The 25,852-nt window shown below is 48.7% G+C and overlaps 1 protein-coding gene across 1 annotated transcript; it reads left to right on the forward strand.

Moving 5' to 3' along the window:
- Positions 1 to 448: 448 nt before the first annotated feature.
- LOC103188293 (tetratricopeptide repeat protein 21B) lies at positions 449 to 25,649 on the forward strand. Its single transcript, XM_007908240.2, has 29 exons — positions 449 to 472; positions 2,204 to 2,333; positions 2,735 to 2,845; positions 3,477 to 3,643; positions 4,718 to 4,840; positions 5,481 to 5,638; positions 6,251 to 6,335; positions 7,766 to 7,864; positions 8,313 to 8,505; positions 9,197 to 9,294; positions 10,333 to 10,533; positions 10,740 to 10,869; positions 11,748 to 11,905; positions 12,574 to 12,795; positions 13,533 to 13,771; positions 14,142 to 14,214; positions 15,106 to 15,216; positions 15,847 to 15,985; positions 16,541 to 16,647; positions 17,148 to 17,336; positions 17,769 to 17,879; positions 18,675 to 18,756; positions 19,201 to 19,351; positions 21,333 to 21,494; positions 22,080 to 22,278; positions 23,157 to 23,381; positions 23,664 to 23,784; positions 24,506 to 24,573; positions 25,493 to 25,649. Exons 1-29 carry the CDS (start codon positions 449 to 451, stop codon positions 25,568 to 25,570), a joined length of 3,954 nt encoding a protein of 1,317 aa, XP_007906431.1. The 3' UTR covers positions 25,571 to 25,649.
- The last annotated feature ends 203 nt before the right edge of the window (positions 25,650 to 25,852 follow it).

Below are 25,852 nucleotides of genomic sequence, written 5' to 3' on the forward strand. Positions count from 1 at the left end.
AAAACCCCTGGCGACGAGCAGCGACCTGAAGACAATAGTTACCCTAGTAACAAGTAACCGCCTAGAAACAGAGATGCTCGGGTGTGGACCCCGGGCTACCAAACCGCAGGTGAGCTGCGTGTACCGTGATTATTACTATTGGTACTCCGGCGTAATATTACTGAGAATTTTGGGGCGCTTCGATCCGCGGCTGTTTGTGGGGGTGTTTGTGCGCAATCGGCTGCCGCGTTTCGCCCCCCAAATCTACACTCACCGTAGAGCCCGTGAAGCGCTTTGAGACGCCTCTCGAAGACGTGATAAGGCGCTGCTGTAGCCAATGCAAGGATTATTATTATTATTATTATTATTATTTTTCCACTGCGGGGCTTTATACCGTATTCGTTCTAACTTTAGGACTTCGGAGAGCAGAGCGAACGCAGGTGGACCCCGTTCCCTCCCGAACTGAGCCATGACTGACCTGGAGACCACTTTGGTAGGTGGATTTTTAATTATTTATTTTGTTTCCTCCTTAGGGTCATTCGTGTTAATGAACCCGCACAGCCGGGGGTTTGACTCCATTTCGTTGGGTCAGCGCTCTCTCTCTCTCTCTCTTCTCCCTCTCTCAGCCCTGGTTCCGAGACTGCACTTTGGGTTGAAGCTACAGTATGGTGCTGGGGGTGGGGGTGGGTGTGTGGGTGGGGTGGGGTGTGGGGGCGGTGGCGCTGTCGGAGGTGTCGTTGTTCGGGTGAGAAGTTGACCCCAGTCCTTGTGTTCCTGTTCAGGTTCGTGTTAAAGACTCTATTCAGAGATAAATCGGTGAATTCGCGTTGCAGCTGTAACGTGTAGTGACTGTGTAGTTTGTCGGTGAATGCAGCAGCCAAATTGTGCGCAGCAATGCCCCACGCGCACGCACACACGCACACATATACACACACACACACACAGCCATGAAGCAAATGAGCAAATTTATCTGGGGGAACTGTTATAATAATGATAATAATCCTCGCATTTGATGTATAGCCCCTTATCACATCTCCGAGACGTCCCAAAGCGCTTCACGGGATGTGGGGGGGGAAACACAGCAGCCAATTGAGCACAGCGACGTCCCCACAAACTGTCGTGGGTTTGAATGACCAAATGATTCCTTTTTTTTAAGGAATTATTATCCGCAGAAAGCGATCTGCAATCGACTAACAACAGGGTTCCTATTTCCTGCTCGGAAAACAGTGGGCCGTGCGCGCGTGTGTGTGTGTGTGCGTGTGTGTGTGTGTGCGTGTGTGTGTGTGTGGAGTAAGGAAACTTGCCGAAGGTTTCGCCCTCTGCCCGGGAATCGAACCCGGATCCTCACGCCTGCGAGGCGAGTTATCTAACCACTACCCTACAGGACTCCACTTAGGTCTGAGCACCAGCAAAAAAAAACTCTCTTTTTTTTTTGTGTAGTGCCAGGGGATCTTTAACTTCCACCTGAAAGGCCCACGGGAATTTTGGTTTAACGTATCATCTGAAGGGGTGCGCTCCCAGCCCCGTCAACCCCGAGGTATGTCAGCCTAGACCGTGAGTTCAAAGCCCCGACACGGGTTTAATGATCCCGTGAGATGCCATTTCCCTTCAGATGACACATTGAACTAAACTAAAGGTCCCGTCTGCCCACGATAAACTCCGGCAGGAACCCCTCTGGGGAACCGAAGCCTTGGCTCTCGCCAACCACCATCTCATATACTCCGGGATAAGGTGAACAGGTCCATCCATCCAGATAGGGTGGGCGAGAGCGCACGTTCCATCCCAGACATTGGGAAATTTCCATGGGTATGTAGAACTAACTATCAGCCTCTATTTACTAAGGAGGAACCGGGTTGTTAGTCGACTGACAGATCACTTTCCTGGGATAATAATCCCTTCAAAAAAAAATAATAATAACAAATAAATAAATTGGTCCCTCGATCCACGACTGTTTGTGGGACATTGCTGTACGCAACCGGCTGCTGGGTCTCGCCCCCCCAAAAACGTACAGTCAATTTAATTTACAGTAATATAAAGATAATCGTAATCCTCGTGTTTGATAGAGCCCCTTATCGGGTTTTCCCGTATTCTGCGAAGCGCTCCCAACGACGTGACCAGATGCTGTATCGAACGCAACGATTGTTATTACGCGCATTGGGTCAGACATCCGGTTGACCAAAAACCCGTGTAAAAATCCTAAACCTTTTCTCTGTTGTGATTTCAGGCACTAATAGTTTACTACTGTCAGGAAAAATATTTCCACCATGTTCTGAATATTGTACACAAAGAGATGCAGGTGTATAACAATGAGCCGCTGCTCCTCTTCTTCAAAGGTTTTGCGGTTTTGATGGAAGGTAAGGTCACAAAACGGGCTAACACTCTCATCTCTGAGTCAGAAGCCCCACCTCAGGATTTTTCGGGCTCATACCGGGCTGACACGCCCGGGTTTTAACAGTAAAAATCCCTTGCATTTGATATAGCGCCTCATCACGTCGTTGAGACCTCTCAAAGCGCTTCACGGGACATTGAGAGCCCACTGAACGGAGGGAATGGGCAGGTGGGTATGGAGTTAGAGGTCGGGATAAGCAAGGCTGTGGAGGGCTTCGAAAGCGAGGCCAAAAGCTGTCCTCCGGGGAAACGGAGAGGCAAGAGTGCTTACCCACTGAGCCGGGTTGACACACAAAATGGGCTGAGCCGCATTTGCCCGAGCCTCGGTAGGTTTTTCACCGGGAGAGAATTCTGTGTTGTTTCGCAGGTCGCATCCAAGAAGCCATCAGAGACCTGGAGGCAGTAAGGCAAGTGCAGGATATTTCACTGTGCTCCACCATGGCTCTTATTTACGCGCACAGAAGGAGCTCGGTCATTGGTGAGTTTCATTGCTCTTCACGTTGGCTTTCGTTGCACAGACTTCAAAGCGTTGAATCTCGGCTACCCCTGGAGATACAGAGGCTGAGGTGGGCCGTTCACGGAAGGTTGGAGCACAGAAACAAGGTGTAGGCGCTTCACAGGACATACTGTAAAGTGCAGTGACTGTGTGTTTTGTGGGTGAATACGGCAGTCAATTTGTGCACAGGAGTGTCCCACAAACTGTGGAGAATGACCAATTTTATTTGGGAGGGAATTGTCGGTCAGGACACGGGGAGAGAGAAACTCTCTGCCAACACTGCAACACTGCCACCCGGACAGGTAGACAGACAGGACCACAGTTAGTGACCAGTCCGCCCCAACCGATTCCTAGGAACTGAATAGATTTTAAAGTGATCCGTCATTGTCAGTGCCTTGGAGTACAGTTTGTGGGGACGTCCCGGGTTACCGAGACCGTCGCAGAGGGTTGAACCTATTCCGATATTCCAACTGAGCTCCCCCCACCCCCCCCAACCCCCCAATAAAGGGCAGTCAAATGAACCTCAGACATTCTCCACTTGCCGTCCACTTACTCTCAAAAACAATTGTTGCGTAAAATAGCTGCGGAATGACTAACAAAGGTTCCCTCACAGACCGAGATGCTATTCAGGAACTCGATGCCAATCTGAAAGAGAGTCGCAAGATCGCAGGCGAAAGGCCCCTCTATTACGCCGGGATGTTCCTGTGGCTGATGGACCGTCACGAGAAAGCCAAAGAGTACATCGACAGGATGCTGAAAATCTCCAGTGGATCGAAGGAGGTATGTATGCGATCGCCTTTCCTTCCGGTAAACCCAATAAACTGTCAAAGGACGAGCATCACAGTTGGTTCAGTGGATAAATAATAATAATAATAATAACAATCCTGACATTTGATAAGGTGCCTATCACCAGGAAACTGGGAGAGACTCCTTTCACATCACCTCCCGCCTCACTATTCCAATGCCCTCCTCGCCGGTCTCCCCAGCTCCACTATCCGCAAAATCCAGTCAATCCAGAACTCCGCCACCCACATACTCACCCGCCCTAAACTCTGTACCCCCATCATACCAGTTCTTGTCAGACTCCATTGGTTCCCTATAGTCGATTCGATCGATTTAAAAAATCCTCTCACTAGTCTTCAGAGCCTTTCAAGCCCTGGCACCTCCCTACCCCTCCGACCTGCTCACTCCCTTCATCCACTCCCCATCGCCTCCATTCAATTGGTTCCGGCCTCCTGTTTGTTCCTCGCGTCTTCCGTTCCACCATCGGTGGCCACACTTTCAGCCACTGCGTCCCCAAACTCTGGAAACTCTACCTCAATCCCTTTGTTTTTCCAAATACTCACGCCTAATACTCTCTGGGATGAGGCACGCAGGCTCCGAGAGAGTGCGTGTTCCACTCCAGACACAGGAATTTCTATGGGTAGGTGGTAGGCATGGAACTTCTCTCTTACTATTCTATTGCATAGCGGTTAGAGGAGAGGTCAAGTGAGAGGACTCGGGCTTGATTCCCGGGCAGGGGGCGAAATCTTAGGCAAGTTTCCTTACTCCACACGCCTCTGTTTACCCAGTAGTAAGCAGGAACACGGTTGTTTGTCGATTGGCGGATCGCTTTTCTGGGGGTAATAAACCCTTTTAAAAAAAAATTTGGTCATTGAATCCACGACTGTTTGCGGGGACGCTCTGGTGCGCAATTGACTGCCACGGTTTCACCCACAAAGTATACAGTCGATTCACTTTACAGTATATTCTGTGAAGCGCTTTGAGACGTCTCACTGACGTGATAGGGCGCTGTATGAAATGTGAGGATTACTGTTTATTATATTAACGGTTTCACCTGGTGTTTACTATTAGGGATTGATACTTAAAGGATGGATTGATCTTACATCCGTCAAGATGACTAACATGAAGAGAGCCATGACTTACCTGGAAGAAGGACTACAGGATTCAAAGAACCTGCTTGGTTTGATGGGAAAGGTTGGGTGGTGTGTTGCAATATTGTGACCAAAACTACAATTTCTCTCTGTATTTTTTAACAAGCGTTTGCCGTCAATCCCTTGGGCAGAAATTAATTTCAAGATTATTTTAGACAGTTCTTACGTTTTGAAGCTTTGATTTCGAAGCCAGTTTTTTTCTATAACTCCATTTGAGAGCCACAGAATAACTGCCGATGACAGACATTCATTGGGAGGCCTTGGAGTTTAGTATCTCTGCCCTGGAGTGTCAGCCCAGCCCCGACTCTGAATGTAAAGTCCCGACGTGGGGCTTGAACCCACAATCTTCTTTCTGATTCTGATTTGAGCCACGCACTTCGACATCATCAGGGGGTGAGAATTCAGAACAAATCTTCAGAAACACTACTTTAGTGAGCGAGTTAGCAAACGTGTGGTGCAGTCGGTGGAAGCAGAAAGTGTTGATTCTTTCAAGATCAGATTACGTTAGATTTCTATTAGAGAAATAATATCTCGGGATATGGTATACAGTTTGGGACATGACATGTGCATGTTACTGCCAGGATGGGGGAAGGCGAATTGGATGGACCTCAGTCTTCTTATCACTGGCAATTTGTGACGCGTGTCGATGCTTAGCTTTGTGTCTTCTGGTTTCCAAACGGCAGATCCACTACTTCCAGAAGGAACAGAATTATTCGAGCGCCCTGGAGATAGTCAGCCAGATCATTGTCACCCTCCCTGAGTTCCTCCCAGCGCTCATCATGAAGATGAGGTTGTTTCTCGCTCAGCAGAATTGGGAGCAAACTCTGGAAACAGCACAGAGGTCGGTGAGAGGAGCAAGGCTCGGCCCCTACAGGGTGACCTTGTTACGTTTTGGGACCATAACATTTAACCCCTACCTCCATGTTTGTTGGGTTCAATCCACCACTGTTTGTAGGGCGCTGCTCAAAGCGCTTCTCAGAATATATTGCAAAGAGGATTGAATGTGTGTTTGTGGGCGAAACGCCAGTTGCGCAGACCAGTGTCCCACAAACAGTCGTGGATTGAACGACCGCATTATTTTTGAGGGATTATTACTCCCGGAAAGCGATCAGCCAATCGACCGGGTTCCTATGTACCGCTGGGTAACCAGAGGCATATGTGTGTGTGTGTGTGTGTGGAGTAAGAAAACTTACCTAGAGGTTTCTCCCTGCCCGGGAATCGAACCCAGATCCTCTTGCTTGCGAGGCGAGGGCTCTAACCACTACGCCACAGGACACTCTTCCCCACTCCCCTCTTTCCAGCTCAGGTGCCCAGCCAGTTTTGCGGGAGCGCTTTGAGAAATCCTTCCGACGTGAAAAGTGTGATATAAAATATGCTGTTGTTGAATAACCCCAAAAAGAGTGCTCAGAGTAAACACTGAACAGATATTCCTCCCTCCCCTTCACGCAACAAGAATTCTGCAAAAGGACAGCAGCAATGTGGATGCACTGCAGATGTTATGTCTGCACTCTCTTTGTAAAGAAGGAAACCAGACAGAGGTGGGTCTTACGAGCATCGTTGCTAATTAGTAACTGTGGCGGTTTATTCCCAGAAGGTGACGTGTCAACTGCTCTGAACTACAGGTCCGAAATCCCTCATGGTCTCAGCCTTCAAGACCAATGTCAAGATGATACCAGGGCTTAAAGGCTTAAACTATGAGGACAGTGGCATAAACTTGGGCTTTATTCCCTTGAGTTTAGAAGGTTGAGGTTTGATCTGATTTTAGGTGTTTAGAACGATAAAGGGAGTCGATAGGGTAGCTACAGATAAACTATCTCCTCTGGTGAGGGGATTCCAGAACAAGAGGGTATAGTCAACATCAGAGCTTGGCCATTTAGGTGTGAAATCAGGAGGCACTTTTTCATACAAAGACTAGGGAAATCTGGAACTCTCTCCCCACCCCAAACCTGTGTATACTCGATCCATCCAAGACTGAGGTGGATAAGTTTTTGTTAGGCCAAGGTATCAAGGATTATGGAACGAAGGCGGGTAAATGGAGCTGAGCCATGATCTGATGGAATGGCAGAACCGGCTGGAAGGGCTGAAAAGGCCTCCTCCTGTTCCTATGTCTTGAACCCTAAGATCATGAAACTTCTCAAATTCCGTCTCAATGTGGAAGACGTCTTGAAATTAATGTGCGGAAAATGGCTTTCAAATTAACCCTGAGTTTAAGAATTGATGGTTTGTGTGTGAGTGTGTGTACTATATATGTATATATATACACATATACACACACTATATGCATACACTGTACATATGCTATCCCTCCCTCCATAATTTTGACCCCTCTCACCTCCATCATTTCCCAAATTAAGCCCACCACCTTGACCTGTCCCTACCCCTCTACTTACCTCCCAGCTCCATCTCCTTGCCCCACTACTAACTGGCATTGTGAACTTCTCTCTGTCTACTGGCACCGTCCTCTCCCCCTTAAAAACGGCCATCAACACCACCACCATCCTCAAAAAACCTTCCCTTGACACGTCTTTGTTGTCAAACCACCGACCCAGAAAGGTGCTACATAAATGCAATTTGCTGTTGTTGTTGTTTAAAAGATGGAAGCTTTTTTCTGGCAGTGGATTTTAGGCAATAAAGTCTTGCCATCTTGACATCTTCATCCCATTAGTGGGTCTCGTTGCACGGGATCTACCGTCAGATTCTCATTGAAGTGGATCCTCTCTCATTGATGGGACCCATTCTCATTGATGGGATCCACTCTGATGACTGAGATCCACTCTCATTGACAGATCTGTTCTCATCGATGTGGTCCATTCCCATGGCGGGGGGGGGGCGGGTGGGAATCGAACCCGAAGGAAGCATCGAACTCAAACGTGTGCAAAGTCGTGCCACGAGCGATGCTGTTGTTTAACAGTGTGGGACGGGTTATCCCAACCGCGTGGCCATTTACAGGGTTTGTTCATTAACACAGGCCGAGGATTTCATCAAACAGCTAATTGGAGCCTTGGAGAAAAGTGAACCTGAAAATCCAAAGCTTTACCAGCGTGTAGCTGTTGTGTTAAGCAGAATGGTAAGCAAACTAATGTCTTCAACTAGATTTCAACCATGTAAGCCTGGCTCAGTCGGTAGCATTCCCTCCTTCTAGTCAGAAGCCCACGGTAATAACCTTTGCGTTTAACAGAGCGCCTTGTCACGTCAATGAGACATCTTAAAGCACTTCACAGAATATACTGTAAAGTCATAAGATTATCGCGCACAGAGCAATAATATATACCACACATAGTCGTGGATTGAGTGACCAAATGATTTAATTATCATTTCTTTTTGGAAGGGATTATTAACCCCCCCCCCTGGAATTGTATGAATTGCTTTGAGATGTCCTCCTGATGTACCAAACGCAAGCATTTTTTTTATATTAGTAACTCCAGTTGAAGGAGCAGGCACCGACGTGGATTCAGCGCGTGCCTTCGCTGCTGTTAGCTCTACGGACCTGTTCGCTGCGCTTGTCTGTTTCACAGTGTTCACGGAACAACACCATCCTGGAGCAGACGTACAGTTTGGTCGAGCATGCTGTCCACTTGAACCCAGGGGACGCAGAGATGGTGACGGAGTTGGGCTTTCAACTGATCCTCCAGGGGAAGGTGGGACAGGCAGCCAAGCAGTACATGGCAGCCATGAAACTGGATGAAAGCAACATGCCCGCCCTGACAGGTTGTGGAATCCAAAGCCACTGTTAACCAAAGCCTCAAATAATAATGATCTCGCATTTAATAATAATGATCTTGCATTTAATAATAATGATCTTGCATTTAATAATAATGATCTTGCATTTCATAATAATAACAATAATAATCCTTGCATTTAATATTAATAATCCTTGCATTTAATAATAACTATCCTTGCATTTAATAGCAACAATAATCCTTCCGTTTAATAATGATTCTTGCATATAATAATAATGCCTATTTTTAGAACAAATCTGCGGAAACACGAGTGAAGCACTTTGAGACGTCTCAACGACATGACGAGGCACCGTATCAAACGCAAAAATTATTATTAGGGCATTATAATTTGCCAGCTGAGTGAAGGGGTAGGGAGCAGAGTTTTTCGTTGCAAGTTAGGGAGCATGAAGTGATTTGTAAGAGAACGTGAGGATCTTGAAATCGATCTGTTCTGAGACCGGGAGCCAGCGGAGTCCGGCAAAGTCTAAGATGATGGGGTGATGGGGGTGCAGAGCTTCGCTTTACTTGCATTTGGAGGTTGAGAACAAAAGGCTAAGGCCAAGAAGATGGTGGAGTTTTTACAGGGTCTGCGTTTTACACGCTGCTCACAGAGAATTGGTTAACCTCCAAGGAGACGAGGGTGCGATTCTTTAACATGAAAATGGTGGGTTTGTCTCCAGGAAGAATTCGAGCTCAGATTCTACAAGGGCAGATCCAAGATGCGGAGCAGCAGTTGGAATTCTTGAGGGAAGTGCAAGAATCCATTGGAATGTCTGGGGTGAGGAACAGTTTGGGAATTGGGGTGGGTTAAGCGGGATCTCTTTGGAGTTGGGCTGCCTCCATTGGAGGTTGGTTCGGATGAAGCAGGCCCTTCAGCCCATCTGATCTCACCCTTCCACAACACCCATCCCAACACGCCATTGAGCTGTTTTTTTTTAAAATGAGTCGAATGTCCTGGCCTCACCAGCACATTGATTAGCAACCGGGTTCATATTACCGCCAGGCAAACAGAGGATTGTGTGTGGAGTAAGGAAACTTGCCTAAGGTTTCGCCCTGCTCGGGAATCGAACCTGCGTCCTCTTGCCTGCGAGGCGAGTGCTCTAACCACTGAGCTACAGGTCTCCACGGTTAATGATCCACCGGGCTCCCTGGCTCCTCCGTAGGACTTGGAGGAGTGAGGAGTCCACTCACTCGGAGCTGGAATTCTTCCCACTTAGTTCCTGTCAAGCCAAAGCCCTCTTAAATTAAATTTCGAAGACTAAATGCTCTCACAGGCTAAAACGATGGTGGAATTTTTGGTCTTTGCTTATGATTTGCCGAGAATAGTCATTAGACTTTATAATGAATCTTGTGAAGCGCTTTGAGATGTCCCTCCGACATGCAAGGTACTATATCAGACATAATATTAGTAGTGTATTTGATTTAGTGCCTTTTCCTGTTAAAATGCCTCAAAGCTCTTCACATGGATTTCGGCAAAGTGTAGTGACTCTGTATGTAGGGAGTCACAATGGCTAATCTGCACACAGCAGATTGCCCACAAACGGCCATGAAACGGCCATATATTTTATCTGGAGGCTTGTCATCCAGGACACCGGGAGAGAGAAACTTCCTTCCCTTTTCCTGACAGTCCCGGTTTAACGTCTCATCGTTTAAACATCTGATTCGAAGGATGGCACCATCAACCACACATTATAATGTTGTAGAGTCAGCCTGGATTATGAGCCCCATGTTGGCACTTTGAAGTCACAGTCTAGGCAGTATTGATGCAGTATTTATTTTTATTCCGCTGGAAACAACTGCCATGTTTCTGTTCCAGGAGCTGGCTTACCTTCAAGCTGTTATAGCCGCAGAGAGAGGCCAAGGGCAACAACTGATCACTAAGTTGCTGAAGCAAGCCGCAGATATTCACTTCCTGGCCTTGGAAAACCTTCCTCTGGGTGTGGAGTACTATGAGAAACTCAACCCTGAATTCCTCCTTGACATTGTAAAGAAGCTTTTATCCTTCTGCCCACATCAGGTAGGCAGATTTGAATCTGCTTCCACGCCACCATTTCAGCCAGTGCATTCCAGACCAGTAACAACTCTCTGGGTAAAAATTCTCTTCACGTAAACTTTTGCCAAGTGCCCTGTTGGATGTTCTCCGGGGCGATAGGTGCACTCCCTGCCCAATGCAAGGATTATTATTATTGTTCAGTTTTGATCGCTCGTTGTTTCCCTTTCCAGCCCATTACCCAAGGCCAGGCTTTATCACTGCTTCTGCGACAATGTGCCATGATATTGGACCCAGTGGTCAAAGCAGCCCCTGGGATGATGGAAGCTCTCTATTATATGGCCAAAGTCAGATTCCTCTCAGGTAAGAGGATTTTAGTGATGTTATAACTGTGGATAGATCACTTAGCTAGCAGTAAGTGGGATCCCGGGTGTTGGTCAATTGACGGATCGCTCTCCAGGGGTAATGATACCTCCTCTCCAATTAAATATTGGGGAAGTACTTCATTAACCTGAAGGTAATTAACAACTGGATCAGGGTTAAAAGAAGGTGGTTGAGTCCAGGAGCAGAGGCTCATTTATAAAAACAGTTTGATTGCGATGATGGATGGATGGATGGATGGATGAGAGGGTATTTGGGAAGGATGAGATACAATGAGCATCTCTGTGGTACTCTTGGTAGACCAGTTCCTGAGCCAGGCCGGTCTGCAGTGTTCCAGGGCACTCACTGCTGATGGCAGCTCAGCCTGGCCCATCGGTAGAACGGGAAGGGCACATCAGTCACTGGGGGCAGGGAATCCTCCCTCTCGGCTCCTATTAACCCTATAAGCCAAAGCCCTAAGTAGCGGATAGGGTGGTCCTAGCTGGACAAGCAGCAGGAAAGCTTGGCCAGACAGCGATTTCCATGGCAAGCTATGCGTTTTTAACTGGTTAGACTCCAACGCACACTCTGGGCTCCACCCCCAAGCCTTGGCTCTCATCAACCTGCGCCGAATACTCTCTGGAATTAGGTACGCAGGGGGCGTCCCTCCAGAGAGAGAGAGAGAGAGAGAGAGCGCATTCCATTCCAGCAATCTATCTCTGGGATTTCCGTGTGTAGGTGGTGGGAGGCGGGGAATTCTCAGATGGGTTTGGAGACTCTTAAGCAACGGCGATGGGTTTCCGCACCCGTGTGCAAAAAGAAAATGGCTGTAGCTCTCTCGTGACGTGTACTTTACCTGACCATTTCTTCATTCTTCACAGGGAAGTTCGAAACAGCGCACGGTATGCTCCAGCAATGTCTCCTGCTGGACCCCAGTTTCTCTGATGGCCACTTGCTCATGGCTCAGATTTACCTGTCCCAGGGCAACTTCAAGGAGTCTTCCCATTCCCTGGAAATGGGACTGAGCTACAACTTCCAGGTGAGAATCTTTCTCTGGGTTTTATAACCCCCCCCCCACCACCATCAGTTTTTCTTTGGCCTGACTCTCCGTCCCATAGGGATTCCGATGTCGTGTTCAGTGCATCTGAACACTGCAAAGAGTAATTGGCGAGAGAGACATTTATACTGAGTCTAATTTTACACTCAGTCAACCGTGTAAAATCTGTAGCAGTGAGACAGCGTCTCTCTCTTGTTCTGGTGTACTCTTTCCCCAAACCTCACTCAGACGCAAATCCACAGACACACCCACACATAGACCCACACACACTCGCACATACGTCACTTGACGCAGACGGACACATAAGCACACATTTGTACATACACAGACACACGCACGGACACACATCAAGAGGATCGGTAGGGGAGTGGCGTGTAAAACACGCACGCTTGTACACATGTGCACACACATATTATGCGTGCACACACCACACACATGCACAGATCCACACAAAGACAGCACAACACACAACAACTTGCATGTGTATAGCGTCTCTCACGCAGGGTAGCATTCCCAGAGCGCTTGACAGCACACACTGGCCCAGGGGTACACCGACTCAGATTCCCTCGCACGGACACTGGTGAGAATGTTACTAACCGAACCAGCCTCGTACCTGTGGCGATGAGGAAGTCCTTTCTATTCCCCTTTAGGTCAGAGAGCATCCTATCTATCACCTGATAAAAGCCAGAGCTTTGAATAAAATGGGCAATGTTGTGGACACCATCACAACCCTGAAAATAGCGATGAACCTGCCCGGAGTGCGACGCAGCACGGCTGGAAAGACCAAGGGCGACGCCTTCAACATCAGTACGAACGACCGGGTCTCTGTCTACCTGGAACTGGCAAACGCCCATCACGCCAACGGACAGCAGGTGACGAGACCTGAAGCATCTGTTTCCCAAAGTCTGACAAACACGTCGAGCAGTGAACTTGGCTCAGTGGTTAATCGCTGCCCTCGTTGCTGCTCACAGAGCGTGGTGTTTCAGATGTACCCCGAATGCATACTTTGGGGTCACCCAAGCCTGGGCTCTTGCCAATCTCCTCCTAATGCTCTTCGGAATTATGTAAGCAACGGGTGTCCCTCTGAGGAGAGTGAGTTTCCGTTCCGGACCCGGGGAAATTTCCATGTGTAGGTGATATGCATAATGTTTCCATGTGTAGGTGACATACAGAACCTTCAGTCAGGTTTGGATCCGCTTAACCAGAGCGACGGGGTTCCAGCGATGGGGTGTCAGGCGTCATCCGTGCATTTAGGGCGCTACATAAATGCAAGCTGTCGTTGTTGTCCCCTCTGCTCATCCATCGGCAGCCGCCCTTTCTCCCATTATATGCCTCAAAGCTTTGGAACTCTTCCCCCCACCCTCTCAATCCTTCCACGTTGCCTTGTCCCCTCTTTTTGATCACGCCTGAAGACCTTCCTCTTCCAGTCGCCTCCTCCCTCCCTCCCGCTGGCTCAGCGTCAGGCTCCATCCGTCACTGTTGAGCGCTCCGAGATGCTGACGCACGTGAAGGGCGCTATATAAACGCAAGCAGTAGTTGCCGTCGAACTCAGGCTTAAGTAAGACTGACCGGAGTTTCCCCCCACCCGTGGGAATATTCTCGTTTGCAGCACGAAGCCGCAAAAGTCATGCAAGACGCCATCCACGAGTTTGCGGGAACGGCGGAGGAAATCCGGATCACCATCGCCAACGTGGACTTGGCTCTGAGCAGGGATGACCTGGAGACGGCCTTCACCATGCTCCGAAACGTCCACCCCGACCAGCCCTACTACACCGAGGCCAAGGAGAAAATGGCACAGATTTACCTCCAGAAACAGAGGGACAAGCGGTTGTACATTGGGTGCTACAAGTAGGTGTTTACTACAGAGGAGGAAGGCATTTCCCTTGGGGTGTTCATCAGGTAGTAAGTAGGACCCGGGTTGTCAGTCGATTGGTGGATCACTTTGCGGGGCGTAATAATCCCTTTTTTTTAAAAAAAAAGAATAATAATTTGGTCATTCAATCCAGGACTGTTTGCCCGACACTGCTATCTGCAAATGGCTGCTGCATTGGGCCCACAAAGTAAACGGTCACTACACTCAATGACACAGTGTAATCTGTGAAGGGCTTTCAGACGTGTGACAAGGCAAGGATTATTATTACGCCAGGTGTTTAGAAAAGTGGTTCAAGGCCAATTTGAGTGCTATAAAGAACATTTGTTATATTTTATCGTCTTGTAGAGACCTGTGCGACCAGCTGCCAAGTCCTCACACCAGTCTTCTTCTTGGTGACGCGTATATAAGCATCCAGGAGGTTAGTCAACAACAACAACTTGTTTTTACAGTGTCCTTCACCCGGGGCAGTGTCTTGGGGTGCTTAACAGTGCCAGAACCTCGGGGAGGGAGGGAGGGAGGGAGGGAGGAGGAGGTAGCATAAGCACGGTCGAAGACAAAACTCTTCAGTTGTGATCTAAATGAGGGGAAGGAGGGAGCAAGGCGGAGGGATTGAGGCAGAGAGTGCCAATGCTTTGGGGTCTAGTGGCTGAAAGCGCAGCCGCCACTAACAATCGAGCGGAGGGGACAAGAGACGAGCAGGCGGCCAGAGCCCGGGGAGAGAGAGTAGGCAGTGGAGTGGGGAGAAAGCAGGACTGTTTGTGGGGCATTGCAGTGTCCAAATTGTCTGCCGCATTTACCTACGAAATGCACAGTCCCTACACTTTACAGTAAAATCTTGTGAAGCGCGGTGAGATGCCCACTCTTTGGAACTCCGTCCCGCAGTCCCTTCCCCTTGCTCCCCCCCCCACCCTTCCCTCCTTCAAGGCCCATCTCAAAACCCTCCTCTTTCATCGTCACCCTCCTACCCCCCCACTCTCCCCACCTTCAACCTCTCCTGATCCCAACCCCCAGCTCGGGTCCAAATCCCTGACTGACCAGCACCTTGGGAAGTCCTCCTGGCATGAAAGTTGCAATACAAAGGTAATTTGTTGTTGTTGTTCTCCTGGTGAGGATTCCTTATTAAAGGATTGGAGTGACGGAAATTGAGATGATCCCGTCCTCGGATACTCAGCACTCCGAGACGCAGGGATTCTGTTGGGAAATATCACAAGTTAGACTCCTGTGACATCCTATCTGTAAGTGTCGCTGGATTATGGGGCCTGTAACGTTAATCGCACTGACTGCCTTTGTGTCCTTCTATTTATTCAAGCCCGAAAAAGCCATTGAGATATACGAACACGTCTTAAAGAAAAACCCTCACGACGGACACTTGGTGAAGAAAATCGGTCAGGCTTTAGTCAAGACTCACCACTACACCAAGGTAGAATCATAGCTATTACGTGGATAGGAGAAGGCCCTTTGGCCCATCAAACCTAAACTGGATCCCAGTTGGGCTAGCCAGCTCCTCTTTTTCCATGATTAGTTTTGGTAATCCAAGTCCAATGACAGACAGACTCGATCATTGGGAGGCCCTGAAGGGTTCTAGTCACTGGGACCAGTTCACAATCAGTTCCTATTAACCCTGCAAGCCAAAGCCCTAATGGGTAGGGGGTGGTCCTAGCAGCGGGAAGCTTGCCTGACTCTCAATGGCGAGCTATGTTGATGTTGTTTTACCAGATTAAACTTCAGCAGTTTCCACCAACTTTAGGGACACACACGCCTTGGCTTCTGCGCCTTCTGTTACTACACCCTAACCTGTGGAAGGAACTCCCTCCCTCTCTCCCTTATTGCCCCTCTTTATCTCTCTATTTAAGACCCGCCTAATAACTGGCCTCTACTACTTGCTCGTATGGTCACGTCACCTTCCCCTTCTCTCTTGCTCGGCGTCCAACTGTGCCATCGTGAAGCCCTCTGAAAAGTCGTCCTACGTGAAAGTGCGCTGTATGAATGCAGCGTTGTTGTTTGAGGTGTTTGTTTGTTGCCTGACTGCTTGCCTTTCGGGGGATTTCAGGCTGTTCATTACTATGAAGCGGCACTGAAAATTGGTGGCCAGGAATTCTTGTGTTACGACTTGGCTGAGCTCCTGCTGAGACTCGGTCTATATGACAGAGCCCAGAAGGTCCTCAGAAAGACTCTGGAGCACGGAGCGAGTAAGTTGATTCCTTTCCTAACCCCTCAATGCTGTAGAACTGTCTTGCCCACATCCTTACCAAACTCTGCATGTCCATCGCCCCGGTAAGTGGGGTCTCCTTGGAGCTGAACTGGCTCTAAGGTGACCTGTTTGGCAACGGAACGTCGGAACCGAGCCAGCCCTCTGTGGTGGTCTCGGTAGTCTGATTCCTAAGCCGGGCGGGTCTGCGGTATTCCATGGCGCTGCCGACAAAGCACTGCCAGCCTGCCTCGTCGGCAGGATTTGAAAGAGCAGACCAGTCATGGGAAGCAGGGAATCCTCCCACTCAGCTCCTCCTCTGGGGTTCCCCAAGCCTTGCCAACTTGCGCCTCCTAATACTCTCCAGGGTGAGAGAGAGAGAGAGAGAGAGAGAGAGAGCCCATTCCATTCCAACAATCTATCTCTGGGATTTCTATGCGGAGGTGGGAGGCCGGGAATTCTCAGTTTGGTTTGGAGGCTCTTAAGCGACGGTGACGGGTTTCCTCATATGTCAGACACAACCCCCCAAAAATTATTCGATGTTTTCGTATTGCAGTAAACGATATAACTTCGCTGATGAGAGATGTCAAATATCTGATGCTCTTGGCCAAAGTCTGCAACAAAACTAATGAAATGCAGGAGGCAATGGATATATTGAACAAGGTGAGGGGCTGACGTGGGGGTGGATGGAAACTTGGGCGGTTACCATTAAGTGATACACTTGTGGAATCCTGTAGCTCAGTGGGAGGAGCACTCGCCTCTCAAGCGAGAGGATCCGGGTTCGATTCCTGGGCAGGGCGAAACTTTTAGGCAAATTTCCTTACTCCAAACACCTCTGTTTACCTGGAAGTAAGTAGGAACCCTGTTGTTAGTTGATCGGCAGATCACTAAACGTGGTCACTCAATCCACGGCTGTTTGTGGGATACTCCTGTGCGCAATTAGCCGCCGCGTTTCGCCCACAAAATAATTCAATTCACTTTACAATGAAGCGCTTTAAGACGTCTCAACGACTTGATACCAAATGCAAGGATTATTATTGTTGTTATCATTATGTTCTCCTGACGTAAAAGGCACCGTATCGGACGTAAGGATAATATTATTACAGTATTAAGTTGCAATGTTGAACCCAAGGGTCATTCCTCATCATTTTGGACTCTTGAAGGCCCACGAGTTGCAAGGGCGAATCCTGAAACGCCTCCCCCTGGAGCAACCAGACATCATCCCAATCCAGAAGCAGCTGGCAGTCTCCATCTGCAGTCAACTGGCCCAGATCTCCGTGGACCAGCGAGACTTTGACAAAGCCATCCGATATTACAAGGAAGGCTTGACTTACGCAGAAAATGACTCGACGGTAAGTAGGAACGATCGTCTAGAAAATAAACCTGCAATCCAGCCAGAGAGGAGCAGAGTTTAACACAGTGAGTCCTGTAGCTTCGCGGTCAGGACCCGGGTTCATTTCCCAGGCGGGACAAGTTTCCTACTCCCACCGCCTCGCTTTACCTAGCTGTTAGTTGATTAGTGGATCATCTCCCTGGGGGTAATAATCCCTCTTTCTCCCCCCCCCCCCACCAAAAATGTGGTCGCTCAAAAAAGATTTGGTCACTGTTTGTGGGGACGCTGCTGTGTGCAATTGGCTGCCGGGTTTCGCCCACAAAATACACGGTCAATCCACTTTACAGTGTATTCTGTGTGAAGCGCTTTGAGGCGTCTCGACGGCGTGATAAGGCGCTGTAACAAATGCAAGGATTATTGTTATTAATATGGGGCATGTTCCTGTTCCCAGCTGATGCTTGAGCTATCGCGCCTGTACCTGACCAAGGGAGACAATGATGAGTGTGAGCAGCAGTGTGTCGCACTGCTGAAGAACGTTGAGAATAACTACGATGCAAACATGGTGGGTGCACTTACACACCTTTCGTTGTCCTCGTCTGCCAACGTGGCTATCACTGAGAAGGGGGTTTCTCCCCAGTGGCCTAACCATAATCCCCCCCCAAAATTGGTCATTCGCTTCAAGGCCGTTGGTGGGACGTTGGTGTGAGCAAATTGGCCGCTATGTTTGCACACAAAAGACAGTCACTACTCTTTTATAGTGAAGTGTCAAACCTGCTCTCAAGCTTTGTGGTTTGGGCTGGTTAGACTCCAGCTGCGACTCAACTCCCAGATCCTTCCCATTCAGCCCTTAGAGCCTATTCCGCCAGTTAATTAGATCATGGCTGATCTGTACCTCAACTAATCCTTTCAATTCCAATTTCCCGTTTTCTCCCTATATCCCTTGATACCCTGACCTACCAAAAATCTATCAACTTCCCTCTTGAAGGTGTGGATGGATCCAGCATCCACGGCCTTTTGGGGCAGAGAATTCCAGATTTCTACCCCCACTTTGAGTAAAAAAAAAATGCTTCCTGATTTCACTCTTAAATGGCCTGGTTCTAATTTTAAGACTATGTCCCCTTGTTTTGGATTCCCCCACCAGAGGCAATAGCCTCTCTGTATCAACCCTATCAAATCCCTTTATCATCTTAAGTACCTCAATCAAATCACCCTCAATCTTCTAAACTCAAGGGAATACAATCCAAGTTTACGCCGCCTTTCCTTGTAGCTCAACCATTTTAGGCCATTTTAGGCCTGGTAACATTCGGTGAGGGAAGGGAGAGCGAGGAGGAAATTTGCACATTCTTTCTGTTTACAGATGATGGCAGACCTCATGTTTAGAAAACAAGAATACCAACAGGCTATATTTTATTACCGACAGATGTTGGAGCGATCGCCAGGTATCTTGTTGATGTCTGTGTAACAGTCGTAGCATTGAGTAGGAACCCAGTTGTTAGTCGATTGGCAGATCGCTTTCCAGAGGCAATAATGACTTCAAAAAATAAATAGTATAATAATAATTTGGTCACGCAACCCCACTACTGTTTGGAACGCTGCTGTGCGCAATTGGCTGCCGCGTTCGCCCACAAATATACAGTCAATTCACTTTACAGTGTGTTCTGTGAAGCGCTTTGGGACGTCCTCCCGACGTGAAAAGCGCTATATCAAATGCGAGGATTATTATTATTATTATTATATCCTGTGAAGCGCTTTGAAGCATCTCAACAATGTGATGAGGCGCTGTATCAAATGCAAGGATTATTATTATTATTATTATTTTCTGAGGAACAGACGAGTAACCCGAAATTGTAATTCTTTGAAAGAAAAGTTTCTTCTTTCGACAGACAACTTTGCGGTCTTGTGCAAACTCATCGAGCTGTTCAGGAAAGCTGGGAAACTCGACAAAGCTCCAGAATTCTTGGAGCTAGCAGAGAAGAAGTCAACCCGGACTGCTCTGGAACCGGGGTTCAACTACTGCAAAGGCCTCTACCTCTGGTAAATGAAACAAACTAAAAGAATACACCTAAAGATTGAGATAATGCACCCCCAACCTCGCCCGGCTCTACCGGCTCCCCATCCCCCAGAGGATAGAGATCAAAATCCTCGTCCTCACCCTCGAAGACCTCACCCTCGCTCCTTCCTACCTCTATGACCTGCTAACCCCATATCAACCTGTCCACTCCCTCCACTCAGCAGGTTCCGGCCTGCTCCACATCCCCCGCTCGGCCCAACCCACCTTCAGCCTCCCTGCCTCCGTTCCACAATCCCTTCACCTCGCTCACTCCCGTACCTCGTTCAAGGCACATCTTCCTCTTCGACGGCACCTTTGGTCGCCTGAGTACGCCCACCCTCCCTGCCCTCCAGCCCTCCTGATCGCAACTCTCCGCTCTGGTCCAAATCCCTGACTGTCAAGCGCCCTGGGATATCCTCCCAACATGAAAGGTACAACACAAACGTAATTTGTTGTAGTTGTTGTCCGAGCACCCTCCAAGATAGGGCCAAAACATTTGAGCTAAAGGTGCACAGGTATAAAGGACCACAAAACACACAGTCCCACCACTTGACAGTATATCCTGTGAGGAACGTCTCGACAACTTGATAAAGGGCTGCACCAAAATGTAAGGATAAGTCCTTCTTATTATTTTTGACATCAGATTGCAGTAGAATTGTTGAAAATACGTAGATTCAGCCTGGATTTAGAAGCCGTTTTTTCTGTAGTTCCTCAGTGAATCGGCTGCTAAATTAATAGTTTTCCACGATTCTGTGCAACCTTGAATTGTAAACCTTGATTCGCTTGGAGGCGAAGATGAGGTGGATTTTCTGACAAACTACAGCAATAGAACAGTGCCCCCTTTAGGGCTTTTTGGCCGACAGCGAAAACACAGTTGACATTTTCTTTCTGCCTCGATGCATATTGAAATGCTGGCGGAGTGGATCGATTTCTCAGGGCAGATTAGGAAACTATCCAGGCTTTGTTGTAGGAATTCAAGCATTGAAGGTTTTCGGTTGTCAGAAGTTGGGTTCCATTCCAAAGCTGTTCTCCACATCATAGGGGTAAAGACTGGCGTGTTACGCTGGCAAAACCTACCCTGTCGACTCACCATTCATCCCCTCCTCCCACCCCCTTGGTATAATACCAAGTGAAGTCCTGTAGCTCAGTGGTTAGAGCGCTCGCCTCGCAAACGAGAGGACCTCGGTTCGATTTCGGAGTAGGACAAAACTTTGAGCAAGTTTCCTGACTTCACACGGCTACTTAGTAGTAAGTAGGAACCCGGTTGTTAGTCAATGGGTGGATCGCTTTTCCAGGCGTAATAATCCCTTTCAAAAAAAAAAATGATTTAGTCACTCAATCCACGACTGGAACATGTCTTCAGATCGCACCTGAAGACCTTCCTCTTTGACCGTTCCTACAATTATCTCCCGAGCTCAGCCTTAAGTTCTGCCGCTCTCAATCACTCCAAGGCATGCGTGAAGGACGCTATAAAAATGCTGGCTGCTGTCTGGTCCGAGAGAATTTCCCATCCTGATATTGGGAATGAGGGGCTCGAGTTATGAGGAGAGTCTGGAGAAGTTGGCTCTATTTTCTTTGGTGTAGAGAAGGTGTTTTTTAACTGAGTCGCAGTATCCTGGCCTCGTCTATTCCTGACAACTTGCTCCAGTCATTAATTACCCTCTGGGTAAACACATACTCTCTGGTGTCTGCCCTGAAATTGACGGACACCAGAGAGCGTCTGGGGGAGACAGCCAGAAGCCCTGTTGAAAAACTAGGCGGGTTTTGAAGGGAGGTGATAAGACGGAGGTTACTCTGGGATGGAGTTCTGGAGAGAGGAGGCAGTATGGCTCAGTGCTCGCTCACTGATGGCGGTTTGAGTAGTTTGAACAGTGGTTTGATGCTCCACCTGTGACTGACAGGTTTCACGTGAGTTACAGTCGTGCGTTTTCCTGGTCAGTAAGTGTCATTGTGATCTGCTGACAGGCACATAGGGCAGCCCAACGATGCCCTGAAGCATTTCAACAAAGCACGGAAGGACAGCGACTGGGGTCACCAGGCCATTTACAGCATGATCCAAATCTGCCTCAACCCAGACAATGAGATAATAGGAGGGAACGTGTTTGAAAGCCTGGATGAGGAGACCAGGTGCAGTGAAGTGCTCTTATTATTAGATTCCATTTACCGGCCAAACCACGGTTCTGACCTTACTGTGTCACATTGGGTGACCTCTTTTGCTCGCCAGCGAGCGAGCATAGCGGCTTATAATGTCAAATAATATTATTTTAACTCGAAATATGTTACTAACAGTTAGAGGCAAAGAGAAAGTGCCCGTTTCTGAAGGCAGTTCAGATGTGAGGTGTGTGAATGGACTGTATAATGTGTGTGTGTGCGTGTGCGTGCGTGTGCGCGAATTGACTGTATATTTCACCCACAAAATATGCAGTCAATTCTCTTTCCTGCATCCTGCGAAGCGCTTTGAGCAGTCTCGACGACGTGATAAGGCGCTGTAACAAATGCAAGGAGTATTATTCCTATTGCCTTTCGTACTCAGAACGGGTGCCAATTCCAATTAGCACGACCCCGTGTCGCTGCGCTGTGTAAATATGAGTTCCTTTCATATCTCGGACACTTTAAAATGATTTCGCTGAAAACTTCTTCCGGTTAATTGGAAAAAAAACCACAACAACAACAACAAAAAAGACAACATCCTTTTGTGTTTCACGGGAACAGTTGCGACTTCACTGAGAGGAGAGAGACTGACCAGCTGGCAGTCAGGACGGCAGAGAAACTCCTCAAGGAATATCACCCTCGCACGAAACAAGGCCAGGAGCAGCGCTTATTACTGCAAAACAGCTGCCTCGTAGCCACCAATGAGCGATCCAACGTGGAGAGAGCTCTTACCGTGCTCACGGAGATGGCTGCGACTAAGGTCAGCCACGAGTTAGGCCAGAGAGGAGTGGGTGGGTGGGCAGTCTAACCCTCCCAGAAACGTAGCATAACAATTCACTTTACAGTGCGTCCTGCGAAGCGCTTTGAGACGTCTCGAAGACGTGATGAGGCCCTGTATCAGATGCGAGGATTATTATTATTATTATAGGTCATTATACAATAACATTTAGGGGGTTGTGGAGGGTGAAGGGTGAGTCAGATGAAATGGAGGGAGGGAAGAGGTTCAGATGTAGTCCATGGGCTCCCATCGGACCATCTGGAGTTAAGCCTACTCTGTGCTCTCAATCTGAGTCAGAAAGATGTGGGTTCCACTTAACATTGGGACTTAGAGCTGATGACCGTCTAGGCTGACCCTCCAGTACAGTCCGGTGGACAGGCTGGGGATGAGGGGGAAAAGGGAGAGGGGCCGTGCTTTGGATAAGTTTCGCCCACAAAATACATAGTCGATTCATTTTATAGTATATTTCCAGGAGTCCTATAGCTCAGTGGTGAGAGCGCTCACCTCGCAAGTGAGAGATCTGGGTTCGATTCCTGGCCATGGCGAAACTTTGGTCAAATTTCCTTACTCCACACACACACACACACACACATGCCTGATAATAATCCCTCAAGAAAAAAAACGAAGCCGCGACTGTTTGTGGGGGACGCTGCTGTGCGCAATTGGCTGCCGTGTTTCGCCCACAAATATACGGTCAATTCACATTGCAGTACATCCTGTGAAGCGCTTAGAAACGTCTCAAAGACGCGATAAGGGATAATATCAAATAAATGCACAGGTTATTATTATTGTTATCAGAATGCATTGAGTTCATATATTTCTCAAACCATTGACGGAGGGACTTGTTGCCAACCTTTCAGAAGGACCACGTGCCAGCACTTCTGGCCATAGCTCAGGCCTGTATGGTGCTGAAGCTTGTGTCTCGGGCCAGGAACCAATTGAAGCGAATAACCAAGATAGACTGGAACTCCATGGACGCAGAGGCGTTTGAGAAGAGCTGGCTGCTGCTCTCTGATATCTACATTAAAGCGGGGAAGTTTGACCTTGCGATGGACTTGCTGAAACGCTGCTTGCAGTACAATCAGGTGAGCTGCTGGTGGCCAAAACAGCCTTTCGTTGGGGAGGGGAAATGGGGGAGTGGGGGGGATAACGTCTCAAAGTCCTTCCAGTTGCTGGGCTGGGACCCGAGCTTTGGGGGTGGGGGTGTGGGGAGGGAGCTGGGGAAGGTGGCAAAGGGAAAGACGGACGCTAAGTGTTGTCAACGAGGTCTTCAGCCTGCCGAGTTTCGCCCAGAAAGTACACAAGGATTATTAATTATTATTAGAGTCTTCCTGTGGTTTTTTTTTTCTCTCTCTCTCTTAACGTAGTCATGTTGCAAGGCGTACGAATACCTGGGGTTCGTCATGGAAAAGGAGCAGTCCTACATGGATGCAGTAAACCATTACGAAATGGCCTGGAAGTACAGCAGTGAGTCAAACCCCACCATGGGTGAGCTAACTCCACTATTTCTCCGTTGTTGTTAACAGCGGAAAACCCGCTCTTCTGGGAACTTCAAGATCCTCTCGCTTTCGTGTTCAAATCCCTTCGCTCCCTGGCCCCTCTCCGACCTCCCTCACCTTCCCCCCCAATCCACCACCCGGTCAGCGCCTCCGCTCGACTGGCACCGGCCTCCTGTTCGTCCCTCGCACCCTCCGCCCCACCATCGGAGGTTGCGCTTTCAGCCGCCACGCCCCAAAACTCTGGAACACTCTCCCTCAATCCCTCCGCCTTGCCCCCTCTCCCCCCTCCTTCAAAGCCCTCCACGGTCTTGCTCCCCCCCCCTATCTCTCTCTGACCTCCGAATCCCCTACCAACCTGTTCGCTCCCTCCGCTCAGTGGGCTCCAGCCTGCTTCACGCACACCCGCCTCGCTCGCCCCACTATCGGCGGGAGGGCCCCTTATGCCACTCTGCACCAACCCTTTGGTACTCCATCCTGCAGTCCCTCTGCCTCGCCCCCTCCCTCAAGACCCAACTCAAGACCTTCCTCTTCGACCGTGCTTTCGATCTCCCTGTTTTTCCCCCCACTACCCTCCACCGTCCCCCATCCCGATCCCCAGCTCGGGTCCGTAACTCTGCCTGTCCAGCGCCTGGGAACGTCTTCCCGACGTGAAAGACGCTATACAAAGGTAATTTTGTTGTTGTTAATGTTTCCTCTCCGTTTCTGCACAGGCTACAAACTCGCCTTCAATTACTTGAAAGCAAAGATGTACGTGCAAGCAATAGACATTTGTCACAAGGTGCGTATATTGTATGAAAAGGCTTAAAACTTTATTCGAAAAACCACTGCAACGCTGCGACTTACGTTTGTGCAAAATCTCTTTGCCAAAAGAATGAACCTGTGGGGTTGGGACGGGGGCTTGCTGGTGAAACGGCAGCTTACACGGTGTCTCGTCCACGCCTCCGAAGCCCCTCCACGGCCTTGCTCCTCCCTACCTCTGTGACCTGCTAACTCCATATCAACCTGTCCGCACCCTCCTCTCAGTGGGCTCCGGCCTGCTCCACGAGCCCCAGCCGGCCCGCCCCGCCGTTGTTGGTTGGGTCTTCAGCCTTTCTGCTCCCCCCATCCCCACTTTGGAACTCCATCCCACAGCCCCACCGCCTCGCCCCCTTCCTTACCTCCTTCAAGACCCTCCTCTTCAACCGTGTCTTCGATCTCCTCGCTTCCCCCCCCCCCCCCCCCCCCCCGATGTCCACCCTCAGCTCGGGTCTGTAACTCTGTCTGTCCAGCGCCTTGGGACGTCCCCCCGACGCGAAAGGCACTATAATAATGTCATTTTGTTGTTGTTGTATAATAATCCACATGGAATTGTTAAGTGCGGTGACCGTGTTTGCAAGGAAAGGTGGTGGCCATCCATTTGCCTTCAACTGCACAGCCACTACGCTCTGCGGTATATTCTGGGAAGTGCTTTGAGACGACCTCCGACAGTAACAGCGCAATAAAAGTGAAAATTGTATTCCATTGCATTAATAACGCAATCCACAATTGGCTGCCAGGTTTTGCCCACAAAATCCAGCCAATTCACTTTCAGTTTATTCTGTGAAGCGCTTCGAGACGTCTCAGCGACGTGAAGAGACGCTGTTAACAAATGCAAGAATTATTAGACAGATTATACGTTGCTATGATCCTGGTTTGCTTTAAATTTTCTGTTTTTCCAGGTGCTGAGAAATTATCCAAATTACCCAAAGATTCAAAAGGACATTTTGGAAAAGGCAATGATTTCTCTTAAGCCCTAGGAGAGCCTGACGTTCTTTCCCGTACTCGGTCAACCCCAGCTTGAGAAACCACATGTAAATGTAGAATTCTCCAGCAAGAATAAGGTTCATGGTCGGGAGTGTATTTTAAAGCAAATTTGTATCGATTGTCACGACTTTTATTTTAACGTTGTACGTATTATGGAGTCATATTTTTCATATTATTGACACTGCGCGTATTTTAAAAACACACTTGGGTTTGCCAGGGTCACTTTTATTATAACACTACTTCACTTCTGATTTGATATTTGTCTTCACTGGCTG

This window comes from Callorhinchus milii, unplaced genomic scaffold (assembly GCF_018977255.1).
Source record: "Callorhinchus milii isolate IMCB2004 unplaced genomic scaffold, IMCB_Cmil_1.0 Scaffold2, whole genome shotgun sequence".
Taxonomy (NCBI): Eukaryota; Metazoa; Chordata; class Chondrichthyes; order Chimaeriformes; family Callorhinchidae; genus Callorhinchus; species Callorhinchus milii.